General features: G+C 44.7%; 2 protein-coding genes across 2 annotated transcripts; both read right to left on the minus strand.

The window, feature by feature from the left end:
• Positions 1–3,047: 3,047 nt before the first annotated feature.
• On the minus strand, positions 3,048–6,386 carry LOC139336035 (claudin-3-like). The gene is made up of 2 exons (XM_070969884.1): positions 5,896–6,386; positions 3,048–3,705 (listed from the first exon to the last, which is right to left on the minus strand). Exons 1-2 carry the CDS (start codon positions 6,384–6,386, stop codon positions 3,048–3,050), a joined length of 1,149 nt encoding a protein of 382 aa, XP_070825985.1.
• A 2,834-nt stretch (positions 6,387–9,220) lies between these two features.
• Positions 9,221–9,889, minus strand: LOC139336096 (claudin-4-like). The gene has a single exon (XM_070969989.1). It carries the CDS (start codon positions 9,887–9,889, stop codon positions 9,221–9,223), a length of 669 nt encoding a protein of 222 aa, XP_070826090.1.
• Positions 9,890–14,039: the final 4,150 nt, after the last annotated feature.

Genomic DNA, 14,039 nt, shown 5'->3' on the forward strand with positions numbered 1-14,039 from the left:
TTCGGCTTCGTTTCTCCTGTCCTGATTCTCCTCTCCTTTGGAAGACGGACTGCTGGAATGTGAGGGAGGGATCTGTTCTTTTCATCATGGGGACTTTATCAGCAGCCTGTTAGCTGCCTCTCCAGTGAGCTAACAGGCTGCTGTTCCACCAAAAACACACACAAATACTACAAAATGAACACAAAAAACAGTGATACTTCCAGTGCAGCCTGGCCCGAATAATGCTGTGGCTTCTTCCCTTCGCTTCCTGGTAACATCCCCTCAGAGGTTTAACGGGGCTTACACCCTGATCCATTTTACCTGCGCCGTCCTGAACGTCGTCCTCTTGAACAACATTGCAAACACAAATCTTCATTTACATCTTATTAGTCTCAAAACAAGCCAAAGTTTAAACTTCTCCCATACAAACATGCCGTGCAGCAGCCAGCAGCAGCGCTGGAAACCAACTAATATCAAGGACACAACGTGGGTAAAGAGAGAAAGGAGATTTCTTTTTGCTTCAGGAGGATGTGAGCAGGTCAGGCATGTGTGTGGAAAATGGTTGATGCTGTTTCTTTTGTTCGAAAACAGAATAACTTTCATGGTTCTGTAGCTTTGACTCGGAGAGAAGCGTCATAAATCAGCTCTTTGTGGCTCTGTTGTGGTTTAGATTTAGATTTTTCTCTGTTGCAGGTAAGAAACTCAGTGAGTTTCTGTTCCCACTAAGTGAACACAGTGAGCCTGTGTTATTTCCAGGGGGGGGGGTGACTTCAGGTGCCAGGCAACCTCTCTGCCCTTCACATTCCCCAGTATCGGTCATGTGACCGTAGTTTGGCCAGAGCCAGCAGAGCGTGACCGGGGAGGCTCGCAGATACCTTTTTCTTTGCTCAGCCTTTTACAGTCGGTCAGGTTTAGGTATTTGATGGGAGTCAGTTTTATTACAGCCTCAGGATCTGCTGCTCGGGTCTCTGGTTTGCTCGGTCGTTACTGTTTGTCTCTTTCTTCCTCACACTCACGCTTTAAACACATTTGAAATGAAGGGTTTCATTTGATGTGCTACCATTTGGAAACAGGGAACAGCAGGTGTTTTCAGATGCCTGTGAAGTGCACCTGTGTAACAGTCAATGATTAGCTTCACGATGACCAAACACGCCTGAGGCTCTCAGACGAGTCACTGGAACAGCAGGAAGCGCGGCCATCAGGACGCTCGGTCACGCCTCTGTGGACAGAGCTCAGCTTATTTGCTCCACACTTTGAGCTTTTGATTTACTGTAGCTCATAATTTGTCAGGTCATGAAGAAAAACATAACAATATAAGAGTGACGGAGAGTTTTTCCTTGTTTTAGTGAGTAACTGTAGCCTAAATGATCAGTCATGCATTCATTACCCAAATTACAGCATTCGACGGTTTGACTTCATTTGAACACAAATGAAATAAATGTCCTCATTTGTCATATTGTTTTCCTGGAAGTCTTGGCAGCAGGAAATCTTGTATATTGAAGCTTGACTTCCTTAAAAGTCATAAAGGAAAAAGGCTCAAACACCAATTTCTTGAATAATCATTCAAATTTAATTGAACTCTAACCTGTAGTTGCTGTAATCATGACCAGATGTCAAGCTGCTTCTTGTCTTTTGTTAGAGGCGACATCGATATGGGAGTGAAAGACAGCAGTTGGAGAGTAATGCGATATGGCACCGAGAGACCTCTCCCATATTTACGATGAGATGTTCATTAAATTTTCAAGTCGCTGTCTTCGACAGGTGTGACTGTGTGTGTTAATCTGCACAGAAAGGCTCGACTCGATAAGTCTTAAAATGTGCCAGAGTCTAGATAACTGCCTATAACATCCTTATATAAATATCACAGAGACACAGAGGGAGATTGATGGGAGGTTAGATTTACGTGGGAGACTGCCAGCAGGCTTCGAGGTGAAGCAATCTGGGCTGGTTTACTGCATGGTGGCAGGGCAGCTCCAACAAATGAATGCGTGTCATGGTATAAGTATGCAAGATCAGCCAAGCATCCAGTATCAACATCCAGTGATACTAACAGCTGAAGTCTAAAGGATAAAAAGCAAATTAAGCATGTAACCTGTCTGGAAAGACTCCACTCCTCCGTGCTCACACTTCTCACCTCTGCCCGTTAACTGATCCTGTGGCTAATTGTTTCGAGCATGTGTGGTTAAGTTGCCAGTTGCCGGTAACGTAGCCCTCAGGATCGAATGTCAGGGTACTCTTACAGTACGAAGGCACCCGGACAGGACGAGCTCCGTCACTCCTGTTGCTGGCTTACTGACTGACGTGGGAGTGAATATGCCGTTACGAATCGTGGTGTTAAGCATAAACGAATTAAAAGGGAATTTATGTTAACACATGGACACAAGATAAGATATACAGTATCTTAAAAAATGTCATGTTTATTACAAAAAAAGCACTTTGAGATACATAAACAGCAGTTTTGCATGATACACAAAGAAAATTCTTGTTTTGGATGAACTCAGGTGCTGCACACTGTAAAGCATTCAGAGCCTCCCATCTCCACCCTCACCACATTACACCAAAAGCTGCGTTTGCAGTCATCATCTGTCTTGACTGTTACAGGTAACGATACTCTTACTGCAGTATTTACAACATGTACTCCTGTTGATCGCTCTGTCATACTCTTTAACAGTTTGTCCATTCTGTCAGCACTGGTGCCTTATTATGAAGGTGACACAGGAAGCAGTGGAATTAAAAAAATATTCAGTGGTAAACATTAAAAGTGTAAAAAGCATGATTGTACAATGGCGATAACATCTAGCATGTCGACCTTTAACAAGACGGAGCATAATTTTCTTTGTCAAAGCTGATTAAAGGAAGTTTCCACCGCAGTGCCCTCTGCATGCTTTTTCAGTCTCTGTAAAACAAAGAGCCTAATTCAGATTCGAAAGGAAAAAATCAAACACATCCTTCATTGCGGAGTCTCCTTGTCTCCTTGTTCCCTTGAGCCCTTTTGCTCAGTACACCCTCAGCTTGGTGAGGAGAGCAGGTTAGAGATTCAACAACGTCTTTTCCCCTTTGACCTTCGTTCATACATAGTCTTTCCTCTCTAATCCTGGACCACCTGCAGACCGTGGGGCAGAGTAAGCCATTCGTGAAGGGTTGTATCTGGTCTCACGTGGTGGACAGGAGCAGCAGAGCAGTCCACCACCGAGAATCAGGAGGGCGGCAGCTGCCCAGCCGATGTACAGAGCAGCCCCCAGCTCCCGCCGCTGAGCGTCTGTAAGTAAAGGGTTGTAGAAGTCCCTGATTATGGTATTGGCGGACCAGGAGACAGGAATGAGCTGCATGACCCCGGAAACGATGAAGAAGACCCCAGAGATGATCATCACCTTGGCCTTGGATGCCTCATCGTCAATGCAGTTGGTGCACTTAGCCCCAGCGATGGCAATGAGCACGGCCAGGATCGCCAACAGGATGGAGATGACGGTGAGGGCGCGGGCAGCTTGGAGGTCTTGGGAGAGGGCGAGCATGGAGTCGTAGACCTTACACTGCATTTGGCCCGTGCTCTGGACCACGCAAGTCATCCACAGGCCTTCCCAGATAATCTGAGCCGTCACGATGTTGCTGCCGATGAAAGCCGTCACCCTCCACATGGGGAGGGCGCACGCCACGATGGCAATAATCCATCCCAAAATGCACAGGGAGATGCCAATCAACTCCAGCCCTATAGACATACTGAAACGTCTTCCGCTTCTGCTGCCGAACGTGTGTCACACCTGAGAGGAGATCACAGAAAAAATCTGCAAAGGGGAAGAGTCAACCAGACGCCCAACTACCAATTAAGTTAATTTCAGGCCTTGCATCTGTGAGTCTGTGATGATCTGTTGCTTCAGCTTCACCAGTATCCTTTATAAGGCAGGTCAGGTGGAGGGGAGGAGTCCTTGAAGGAGCTGACATCACCAAAAGGGGTGGAAGGACCTGGACACTGTGCTATCGGCTTACATGGCCGGCTTCACAATGGGCCTGGCCACAAAGAAGCCTTTGACTGCGTATTGCATATGTTGTTTTAACCAAAGAAGCACTTTTAAGTTGGATGAAGGGTTATTCTACCAATATATGATTTTAAATAAGGATATTCAATTTCAATAAAACTTTATTTTTCATGCTAATGGAACAGGTGCTAAATGGAAGATCAGTCAGATTCAGTGTTTATCATTTATGCTTTTTTATGGTTTATTAGGAAGCTGTGCATTTAATAATCTTAAATATCTGGTAGATCACTTCCTCATAATTAGCTCGGGCTTCTTTCTGCTGTTCCTCAGTAACAGCTTCCTCTCCTTTTTACCATCACTGGTGAAATTAGCCTCGCGAGACAGCTGGATTATCAAGACCAGTAGATGCACATGATGCAAGAATCCGTCTTACCAGGCTTCAAGTTATGCACTTGTGGACAAACCACAGGCGTTGAGGCCAATTAGCGTCCTCTGAGGAACAAGTGGCAGCTACAGGAGTGGTTTAGGTTTGACGACAGCGAGAGAAGCAACTGCTCATTTGGAAACAACAATGGCGGCTGCTAAAGAGGTTAGCATAGATGCTATTCAACATCCTTTATGAAGAAGTGCAAAGAACGGCACTTTTCAGTAAGAGTTTGATTCATGCCACATGGTTCATTGATTTGATTGGTTGAAGCTGGGCTGTGATAGATGATGACAGACAGATGGTTCATCCAATCGCCTGCCGAGTGTTTTTTTGAAAGAGCCTGCCCTTCTCAGCTTCCATGGACGACTTCCCAGATGGCTCTGTGTGACAAACCATGATTATAGGGAAACCCTGACTGCAGTTTGTTTTGTTTTTTTAATCATACGAACGAGATTTGAAAAGGTGTCGTAAGGCCAAGGATAGGGGATGTTTACAGCAGGACAAAGTCTTCAGTTTAAGGTTCACCTCAACCCCCAGAGCTGGAGTTACGAGGCTTTCACCTGACATCGGTGTCACGTTTGATGGGCCTTAATGACTCTGTCTGTCTGCAGAATGCCCTTGAAATTCTTCTGGGCTGGGACTGTCTCCCTGGAAATGCTCCCGCCCCCCACCATTCTGTAACCCAGTGCTGACAGCCCCCCCCAGGCTCCCCCTCTGACATGAAATGGGTCCATTGTTCAGAGGGCAGTTCAGATAGTGGAGTGTGGGGAAGCTGACAAAGTAGCGGCTCTTGTTATCATAGAGCCAACAGACATGTGGGAGAGAGCCAGGTGGGTCGCTGCTGTGATGGAGACGCCCAGTCGTCTAATGTCTGTGTTTGCAGGACGCATGGACATTTTCATTTTCAAGACATGAAAAGGTTATCGATTGATATTTTACACCATTTCCTCAAACTCACAACAACGAAACTTCAGTTAAAAAACAAGGCCTTTAATCAAAAAACTAACATGTCAGACACTAAAGCATTTCAGATGAACTCATATACAAAATCCATAAATAAATCTGCATTATGTGCCTTCACAACTCCTTAATCAAACTGAAGGTTCTTTATAAAACAGTGAATACAGTAAAAAAAGCTAAATGCAGGTTTACCTACTCTCTAAAACTGGATCACACATTATACAATCATTTTCACGTAAGTATAAAATACAGGTTACACCTCATCAGCAGTTCTTGGCTTCAGCCTCAAAGTTATTCCCAAAAGACGTGTAGAGGTTATTTTTAAAACGACTGTCTTCGAGCGATCTTTTCCATGAGGGCAAAGGTGTGAGAAAAGAGCAGGTGCAGGTTTAGACGTAGTCTCTCCGATCATAACCGCTTGGGGCGAGCGACCTGGTGTGGGAGTACATCATCTTTGATGGAGGCCCGTACCTTTTCTCAGGTTGCGGGGGGCAGCTAGAGCAGAGGATGCCCCCCGCGATGAGCAGGAATGCAGCTGCAGCCCAGCCCAGGTACAGAGCTGCACCTATCTCCCTCTTCTGTGCCTCGGGTATGACTGGATTGTAGAACTCCATGATGATGGTGTGGGCAGACCAGGACACGGGGATCAGCTGGGTCAGAGAAGCCAAGATGAAGGCCACCCCGGCAGCTATCATCACCCGACCCTTGGCTAATTCTTCTTCCACGCAGTTGGTGCATTTCGCTCCCATCATGGCCACCAAGACTCCCACAGCGCCCACCACGATGGAGATGATGGTGAGGGCACGGGCGGCTTGAAGGTCTGCGCTCAGAGCCAACATGGAGTCGTGGATTTTACACTGCATCTGACCCGTGCTTTGGACCACACAGTTCATCCAGATGCCCTCCCAAGTGATCTGCGCCGTGACGATGTTCATCCCAATGAAAGCTGACACTCTCCACATGGGCAAGGCGCAGGATGCAAGGGCTGAGATCCATCCCAGGACGGCCAGAATCACTCCCAGTATCTCCAGTCCCCCTGAAGGCATGTCTGAACTCTGTAAGTCAAAGGGCACAGAAGTCTTCTTCTTCTTCTTCCTCAGTCGTCAGAAGTGGAATGAGTGTCTTCTCCAGAGTCCTGGTTGCACATATAGGCAGCAGATTTCTTTACAGTTGAAGGTGGAGTCACTTGGTTATTGGCCAGGGACGAGTTCAAACCATCTCCTGTCCCTCCTCGTTTGAATGCCCAGCCTTGGCATGTAAACGGCCTCGGTTTAATCATTCAACCTCCTCTGCCCTGGTAGCTCTCCCACCTATTTGGGTGAGGGGAGAGCAAACAGAGGGTGTGTATCTGAGGTCTGGAGCAGTTAAAGGATAACTGACATGGTAAAGATCAGTGGATGAATGATTGAAAGTGGAAGGCACTTTATCAACTCCTGCCGGTTTCTCGTTGCAGTGCTCTCTGACAGAATGAGTCAGTGAATCCAAGCAAAAATATTCCATCATTTTGTGGTTTGTGAAGGAAGGCCATGATGGAGGTGGTAAAAGGGGGTTTATGTGGATCAGGATACTTCTTTGGAAAGCAGCAGGAGTACTCTGATTATCTGGCTTGTATGTCTTTATCCTTCCAAAGAATTCCAATGAATGTGATGGAAGCATCAGTTCTGTGGAAGGTCTGCACATTTCCATTCACCGTATCACCTTTCATGATAGGAAACAAGATGTTTTTTTAGTTGTTGGTGTGTGGGAGAAATTCATATAAAGTGTATCACAGCTATCAGCAGTCTTGCCATACTGACACTGATAAATACTGGGTTGGAAATACCGACTGAACAGGCTGCGCATGTTGTGGATGAGGAGTAATGTTGTTTCAACATTTCTGAGAGGGATGACGCCCGCAGCCTTTCCAGTAACAACGGAAAGGCTGACACATCCCTCGAATAGAAGCAGCTCCCATTAACACGTGTTATAGACCATAATGTGATTTCTCTCCACCCAAAACAGATCTTCGGATATCAGAGATGCTTTAAATAATTTCATTTAGAAACCACAAGATGATGAAACATTATGTCATGATGCTGGGGTGTGTGCTTTTCCCAGCTAACCCAGCATGGGAAGTTAGTAACAGAGACCACATGTGGGGACCGCAATGCAAACAACACAAACCCCCCCTGAACATACATCTTCAAGTCATACAAAGAGAGAGCTGGCCAGTGTGTGGAGTGCAGCTGAACGTCAGTGTGTGTGTGCACAGGGGTGGGGGGTCTTATCAGTGTCCTTGTGCTGAAGGTCACAGAGCATCAGGAGTTTCAGCCTCCGTTTAACTTTTGCACGTGCCACAGAAGAAGAGCTTTCCAAACACACGCCTCCGGTGGTCTTAGCAGGTCACACGCTGTGTTGCATCTGCACGGCAAATTTTAAATCATGCAATTTATTAAAAAAAAGAAGGAAACTAAAAAGAACATTTCATTTCTTAATGTCACTCACTTTGCCATCAGGTCATATGCTCTTATTTGTACACTCTTACTTGTATGGTGTTTCAGAGTTTCAGCACCAATATTGTGTTTGTTGTTGTGTTTTGTTGCAACTCCTATGAAGTGCTGCTTGGTACTCTTATATTGTGTTTCTTGCACTTTCCCATTAGTGCATGACTGCACAGCTGAGCTCAGTAACACAATCCTGCCAGCAGGGTCACTCAAAGGGAGCGTTCAGCATATTTAAAAATCCTTTGGATCATTAACCTCACTGCTGAGGCCAAAACAAGTTAAGAAAGCAAGAAATATTTCCAACCTTTGTTTGTTATTCTTTCACTTTTTCAGCACTGCTTGTAAGGAGTTCAGGACGACTGAATTACCATGTAAGTCTACATATCTTCTATAAGCTGTGGTAAAATATTACATGAGACAGTTTGAAAGTACCTAAACAGGATTTTAGGAAAGCTCAAAAGAGGCCGTCTCCTGTTAAAATTGTCAGCTTTTTTTACACGTTTATTAGACATTAAAACAAAGCTGAGGAGCATAATGTCGCCTGTACTGTTGAGGTTTTACCAACTTTCTACAACAAATGTTCTGATTTTGTTTTGCCATTTAGATTTTTTTTGTTTGTTTGTTTAGAGCATGGACACACACTTTTATTCCAGTGAATCCCACCTGGGGAGGAAGATAAACAGTTGCAAACCTCCTGATCAATAGGGTCTTTGTGGCACAAACTGGACTCCATTACAGTTCAGGTTGCGTCCCCGTGCGGTTGCAGACCTTTATCTCTGACTCAGTTTCACTCTCACACAGGCTACAATGGAAGGGAAGCATAAGGTGCTCTTCTCAAACAAGCCCCCCATTGTTTCTTGACTCCATTTACATTGAAATAAAATACAGTACCTAATTTCGACGTGCACCAGTCTGGCTCTTATTGGTCAGACTGTGCTGAACTCTACAGCCCTTATTTCTGCACACGGCAGAACTTATGCAGCCGTATTTCTATGTTGAACTTAGTTTAAGCACCAATTTCTGACTCACATGAAAGAGCAGATTTACAAATTGTCTGCTATGAAGAATTAATGAATGAATGAATTCTTGATGTTTGGTTCTTTTATTTGGAATCTTTTGCTTTAATCAGAAATCATCTGCATAAACATTGTGTGAAAGTATTTAAGATCAGACACCATTTTAATATTTCTTTAAAAAACAAAGCCAACATCTACAAGTAAAATGTATTAATATGTGAAACAAAACATTAAAAACAACACAACAAGCACACCATTGCAGAAATTATTACAAAATAGACGTCATGAGACGTGCGTCAGTGATTCATAGTTAATGTCCAGGACGCTGCATTAACATGCAAGTCACCAAACATCCAACACTAGCCATTGTATGCTACACGCTTATACATAGTCTCTCCTTGTGTATCCATTGACTGACATGGTCTTAACAGGTGAGTAGTTCACCTGCGGAGGCATCGAGCCACCGCCACTCGGCACTGTAGCTGCCACCGGTGGGCAGGAGCAGCAGAGGAGGGCTCCCCCCAGGATGAGCAGGCAGGAGGCAGCCCAGCCAAAGTACAGAGCATTACCAAACTCCCTCTTTCCTGTCTCCTGCAGCAGTGGGTCGTAAAAGCCTAGGACGATGGCGTGCGCCGTCCAGGACACGGCCACCAGCAGCAGCAGTCCAGCCACCACGAAGGTTACTCCAGCAGCCACCACGAGCCGCGGCTTATTGCTCACGTCTCGACTGCAGTTGGTGCACTTAGCACCGGCCACTGACAGACCGATGCCCACGATGCACAGCACCATGGAGACGATGACCAAGGCACGGGCTGCTTGCAGGTCCACCGGCAGCCCCAGCATGGAGTCGTGCACCTTGCAGTGCATCTGGCCTGTGCTCTGCACCGAACAGTTCATCCACAAGCCTTCCCAGATCACCTGAGAGATGACAATGTTCTGACCGATGTATGCAGCCACCCGCCACATGGGCAGGCCGCAGGCCACCATTACCCCCAGCCAGCCGGCCACGGCCAGGATCATCCCGAGGATCTCCAAGCCTGCAGAGTACATAGTTGGAGCTGGGGAGAAAGAAGGAGCTGAACAAGACTCTCTTCCAGGGATAGAAGGCCCTCTGTGTCCAAAGGCTCAACCCTCCTGAGATGAAGGCGATATCGGATCCCGCTGGCTCAAAGTCCTGCGTAAGACTTTTGGTGAGGGAGAAAGTGAGAGGGAGAAACAGATTCTACCTTCTTTATAAAGCTTAGACGACTGAAGGTGGAGTCTGCTTAAGGTGGCATCATGTTTACCTTCAGACTGCATTTGGAAATGGAGACAATATTTTCTACCAAACTGCATTCAGCTGGAATTCGCGTCATGTGGGAAAACCATGGAAAACTCTTTTGAAAACGTATTTGTCAAGTGCTGATAGAGCCTAACAGTAATCATACCGAATATATTTTAGGGTGGATAGTGTCTTAAATCCACACCACATTCACACAGACGCATCTTTTATGTACTCTGTTCTGAGTGACTTACTACGTTAAGATGCTTGTGTCGGTGCTCAATTTGAGAAAATGGATCTCTACTGTATCTCTACATGACGTGTGACAACCTTGAAGAAAAGTGCTGAATCACCATCTGAATGAGAAAAAAGAGCAACAATGACAGGCCTTGTTTTTCTGTTGGTCAGCTACATAATCCCTCCTGGGAGGAAAAAAAAAAAGACCCAGCGGGTCAACAAGCCTCATTGTTAGTGGGCCTTAAAATTGAGCATACATGTTTAGATGCCTAAATAAACTGAAAATGCACTGAGAGCATCAGCCTGGTGGTTTACGCCCCGACATAAACAGATTTTGAATCTCTATGGGACACACGTCCAACCATAAATGCATACCTGGGACTTAATGGTAGGTCGTCTGCCTAACTAATCCCCTCAGTAAATCCGCCCTTTGTATGTGATCGAGTTTTGGGAACCTCAAACGACAGACAGCACAGTTAGTTTTAGGCTAAGATATTTCTTTAAGTCGACTGAACAAAAGCAAAAGGCTCTGAAAAATCACCCTTTTGCCACGCTGCACTCTAAGTTACTCAAAGAATGCCTCACCAGGAGGAATATCTGCTCAACATGACGTTTGATAGACAACAGGGCCGTTGAGGTTGGCTGACAGGTGAGCTCTGCGTCATTACAGGCTTTCCTCTCATTAACAGAGGTCGCCTGGGGTCAGCGGTCGGGATGAGTGTCTCTGCTGTCCTGCGGTTAACTCCATCCACAGACACGCATGTGCACACAGGCACACCCTCCCACCCTCCCACACATCCAGGCACACACCTGCAAAGCATCTGGACCTTTTCAAAGGCAAATTTCATCATTGGGGTTTTGTATTATTGTACATCAGTAAGAAGAATCGGCTCCTTCCATAACAAAAACATGTATCTGCATTTCTTCCATCAGCTTGAAGGCTTTCGTACAGTTCATGAGAGACTGTCACATTGCTGATAATCAAACTTTAAAGACATCTCTACAGGTCTTATTGGTCTACTGAGAGAAGACCCCAATGCACTTTGCACCAAAGAGGACAGCTTTGACATCATGACGTCCACTGCAGGTAAGTCCATTTAATGCACATGTATCCAAAGTAGAGACTTTCTTTAATAACAATCCCACATCAGGTGTAACCAGGAGCAATAAAAATGCAAAATCCAAATAGTTTTGAGAAATGCTGTGTATGTTTTTATTCTAAAAAGATGCTGTGATGAAGAGGCACAAAGAGAAGACGGAGGCCAGACACAACATATATGAAAGCTTTTCACTCATTTAGGCTTCCTGACTTAAACTTTTAAAGGACCAGTGTGCAGGATTTAGATTCATATTCTGATTATAGACCCCCTATGTGTTGCACACTGGTCCTTTAAAACAGGACATCCAAGAAACAGCTGATGTGCATGCTTCTGTAGATGTGTGTCTTTACAGGCAGGGGGAGCCACTCTGCAGAAAGCGTCCGTCCCCTCAGTTACAGTGACAGTGGATCAGCATGTGAGCATTTCTGATGTCAGACAAAAATGTAGTTGGCTGAGTTAGAAACTTTAGATCTCATCTGAAAACATGCATTTCAACACAGTTTTCATGTCATCTGGTTTATCGAATGATTTTATAATTTGCTGATTTTAATGTCCCACTTTGTGTGAAGCGCTGCAACTTGGATTTGAAAGCTGCTCCAGAAAGATGTTTATTACATTATTCCACAAACGTAGCTGCTTTCAGGGATGATTTAAAGGGTGGAATTTCCCTCTGATTCCTTTCCAAAATGTATTACCTGTTGACTATTTGTCAAATGTAGTTTTCTCCCTTTGGTTTTAATTAGCATTTGGCAGCAGTGTACTTAGGGAGTTCCTACCTCCAAGGAAAAGCAGCCTGCATTCAGAGCACAGCTCCTGGGTTTGCCAGTTAGTCAGATAAAAGCTTGAATCATAATAACAGACATGATTTGCTAATGCATTCTGTAATCCACTTGTATTTGAAGGAGGATGAGGGAGAGACACACCGGGCGTGCTTTGTTATTTAATCTTCGTCCAGCAGCAGCTAAGCATGGATTCTCACTGCTGGTAACAGGTTTTCAGTACATAAGGATGCAAAAGCAAGGATGGAAATAACAAAACAATCAACTCAATACCACTGATCCCTGAACTGCTCTGTTCTGGCACTTTTGTTAGGAAACATGTAATACATATAATACACAGAACAGGACTGTCTTTTTCTACAGATCAGACAGGATCTGCTTACTCAGTCTGACACAATGAAACTGATTCACACTTTAGCTTTGTATTATCTCCACCTCTGCAATACTCTTTGGGCCTGTCTGTCCGAAAACATCTGTCCGAAACACCATTACATAAGACAGACTTTCAGCAAAATCCTGTAGATTACACCTGTGTTGCGTCTTTACGTTTGGCTCTGGGTGCCTGCGAGATTTTACTTTTGAATTGTATTATTTGCTCTGGGCTTGATTTGAACTTTTCATTATTTATCATTTAAATTTTGAATGAACCGCATTAGTTTCAGCCCACTGAACGTCACAGAAACACATGCATGCTCGTGCTTATCTCATGCACAGCTGCTGTTTGATGCTACAGATACATACGCTGGATCTCCACTGATCTTTACCTCTGAATAACACACCATTATCTGATGTTTTTCTCTACATTATGTAGGGAGTTCACCTTTTTTGCTGCAGGTGCACCTACTTTCTTAGACCTTCTCCTGGAAATATACATGTAGCTACTTGCAGAGCAACTTGCTAAACATTCACCTGTCGTGGGAGTGAGAGCGAGTCTGACCGGTTCGCATGAAGTACTCATGTCAAGTGTAGGCTGTTGTTTCTCCACGCTACACTGAATATTAACAAATATAAGAATATTCTTTGTGACCAATTCTGTCTATATTTAATTCAGGCCTTTATTTCTTTAGATTCTGTTGTTACTGTGCTTAGTTCACCGCTGATGTGTCTGAATGTTAAGGTTCGTAGTGTTGACTACTAGTGTAGTAGATGGATGATGAAAACAAAATGTATTAGGAAGTTATATAATTAATAAAAAGCAATAAATGATAAGGATGCTGCGTTTTGTTGAAAGCCAAAAAAGCCCTGATCTCTGTTAGCTAACAGTGTACACAAATGAGGAATCATGATGCCTCCGGGCCAAAATGCAAATCCTCAGTCACTCCCTGTTTCTCAAACATAATGGCTTTTATCCCAATGAGCTATTGTATGTGTCTTATATCAGCCTAGATTACATTTGCACTGCCTGACTTGCACATGTTTGCCTGACACTCTCATTTAGACAAACTTCAGACAAGATCTGCAGCAGAATGAAGTACGAACGTGACGGAAAACAAGCATGTGAGCCGCTGTGTGCTGACGGCAGAAATGGACGAAACGGACAAAAAGTGACAGCGTGTTGTTTGTTGTGAAGACTTCAGGTTCCTGTTTGTGTCATGTGATAAAGTGTCATGTCTGAACAAGCATGAGTCACCGAAGAGCCTACAAAGACACTCGGTGTACTGAAAGTACCCACTGAAACTGTGACTGTACCTGAACAATGGCCTCAGGGCTCGTTACCACACCGTCATATTTCCCGCTTCGATACGTGAAACTACTCGTAGTTTCTTTGTAACCTGGGACATTTCTCATCACACATTAACACAAAAACATCAATGTTTTCATAG

The sequence above is a fragment of the Chaetodon trifascialis genome, chromosome 9, assembly GCF_039877785.1.
Source record: "Chaetodon trifascialis isolate fChaTrf1 chromosome 9, fChaTrf1.hap1, whole genome shotgun sequence".
Lineage (NCBI taxonomy): Eukaryota > Metazoa > Chordata > Actinopteri > Chaetodontiformes > Chaetodontidae > Chaetodon > Chaetodon trifascialis.

What these genes read in the sequence shown, in the direction of transcription:
- LOC139336035 (XM_070969884.1), bottom strand. Translation starts at nt 6,386, where the DNA reads ATGCCTTCAGGGGGACTGGAGATACTGGGAGTGATTCTGGCCGTCCTG. An exon ending in AGGGAGATAGGTGCAGCTCT is followed by an intron (nt 3,706 to 5,895) that starts GTACCTGGGCTG and finishes CAGAAGCGGAAG; the next exon opens with ACGTTTCAGTATGTCTATAG.
- LOC139336096 (XM_070969989.1), bottom strand. Translation starts at nt 9,889, where the DNA reads ATGTACTCTGCAGGCTTGGAGATCCTCGGGATGATCCTGGCCGTGGCC.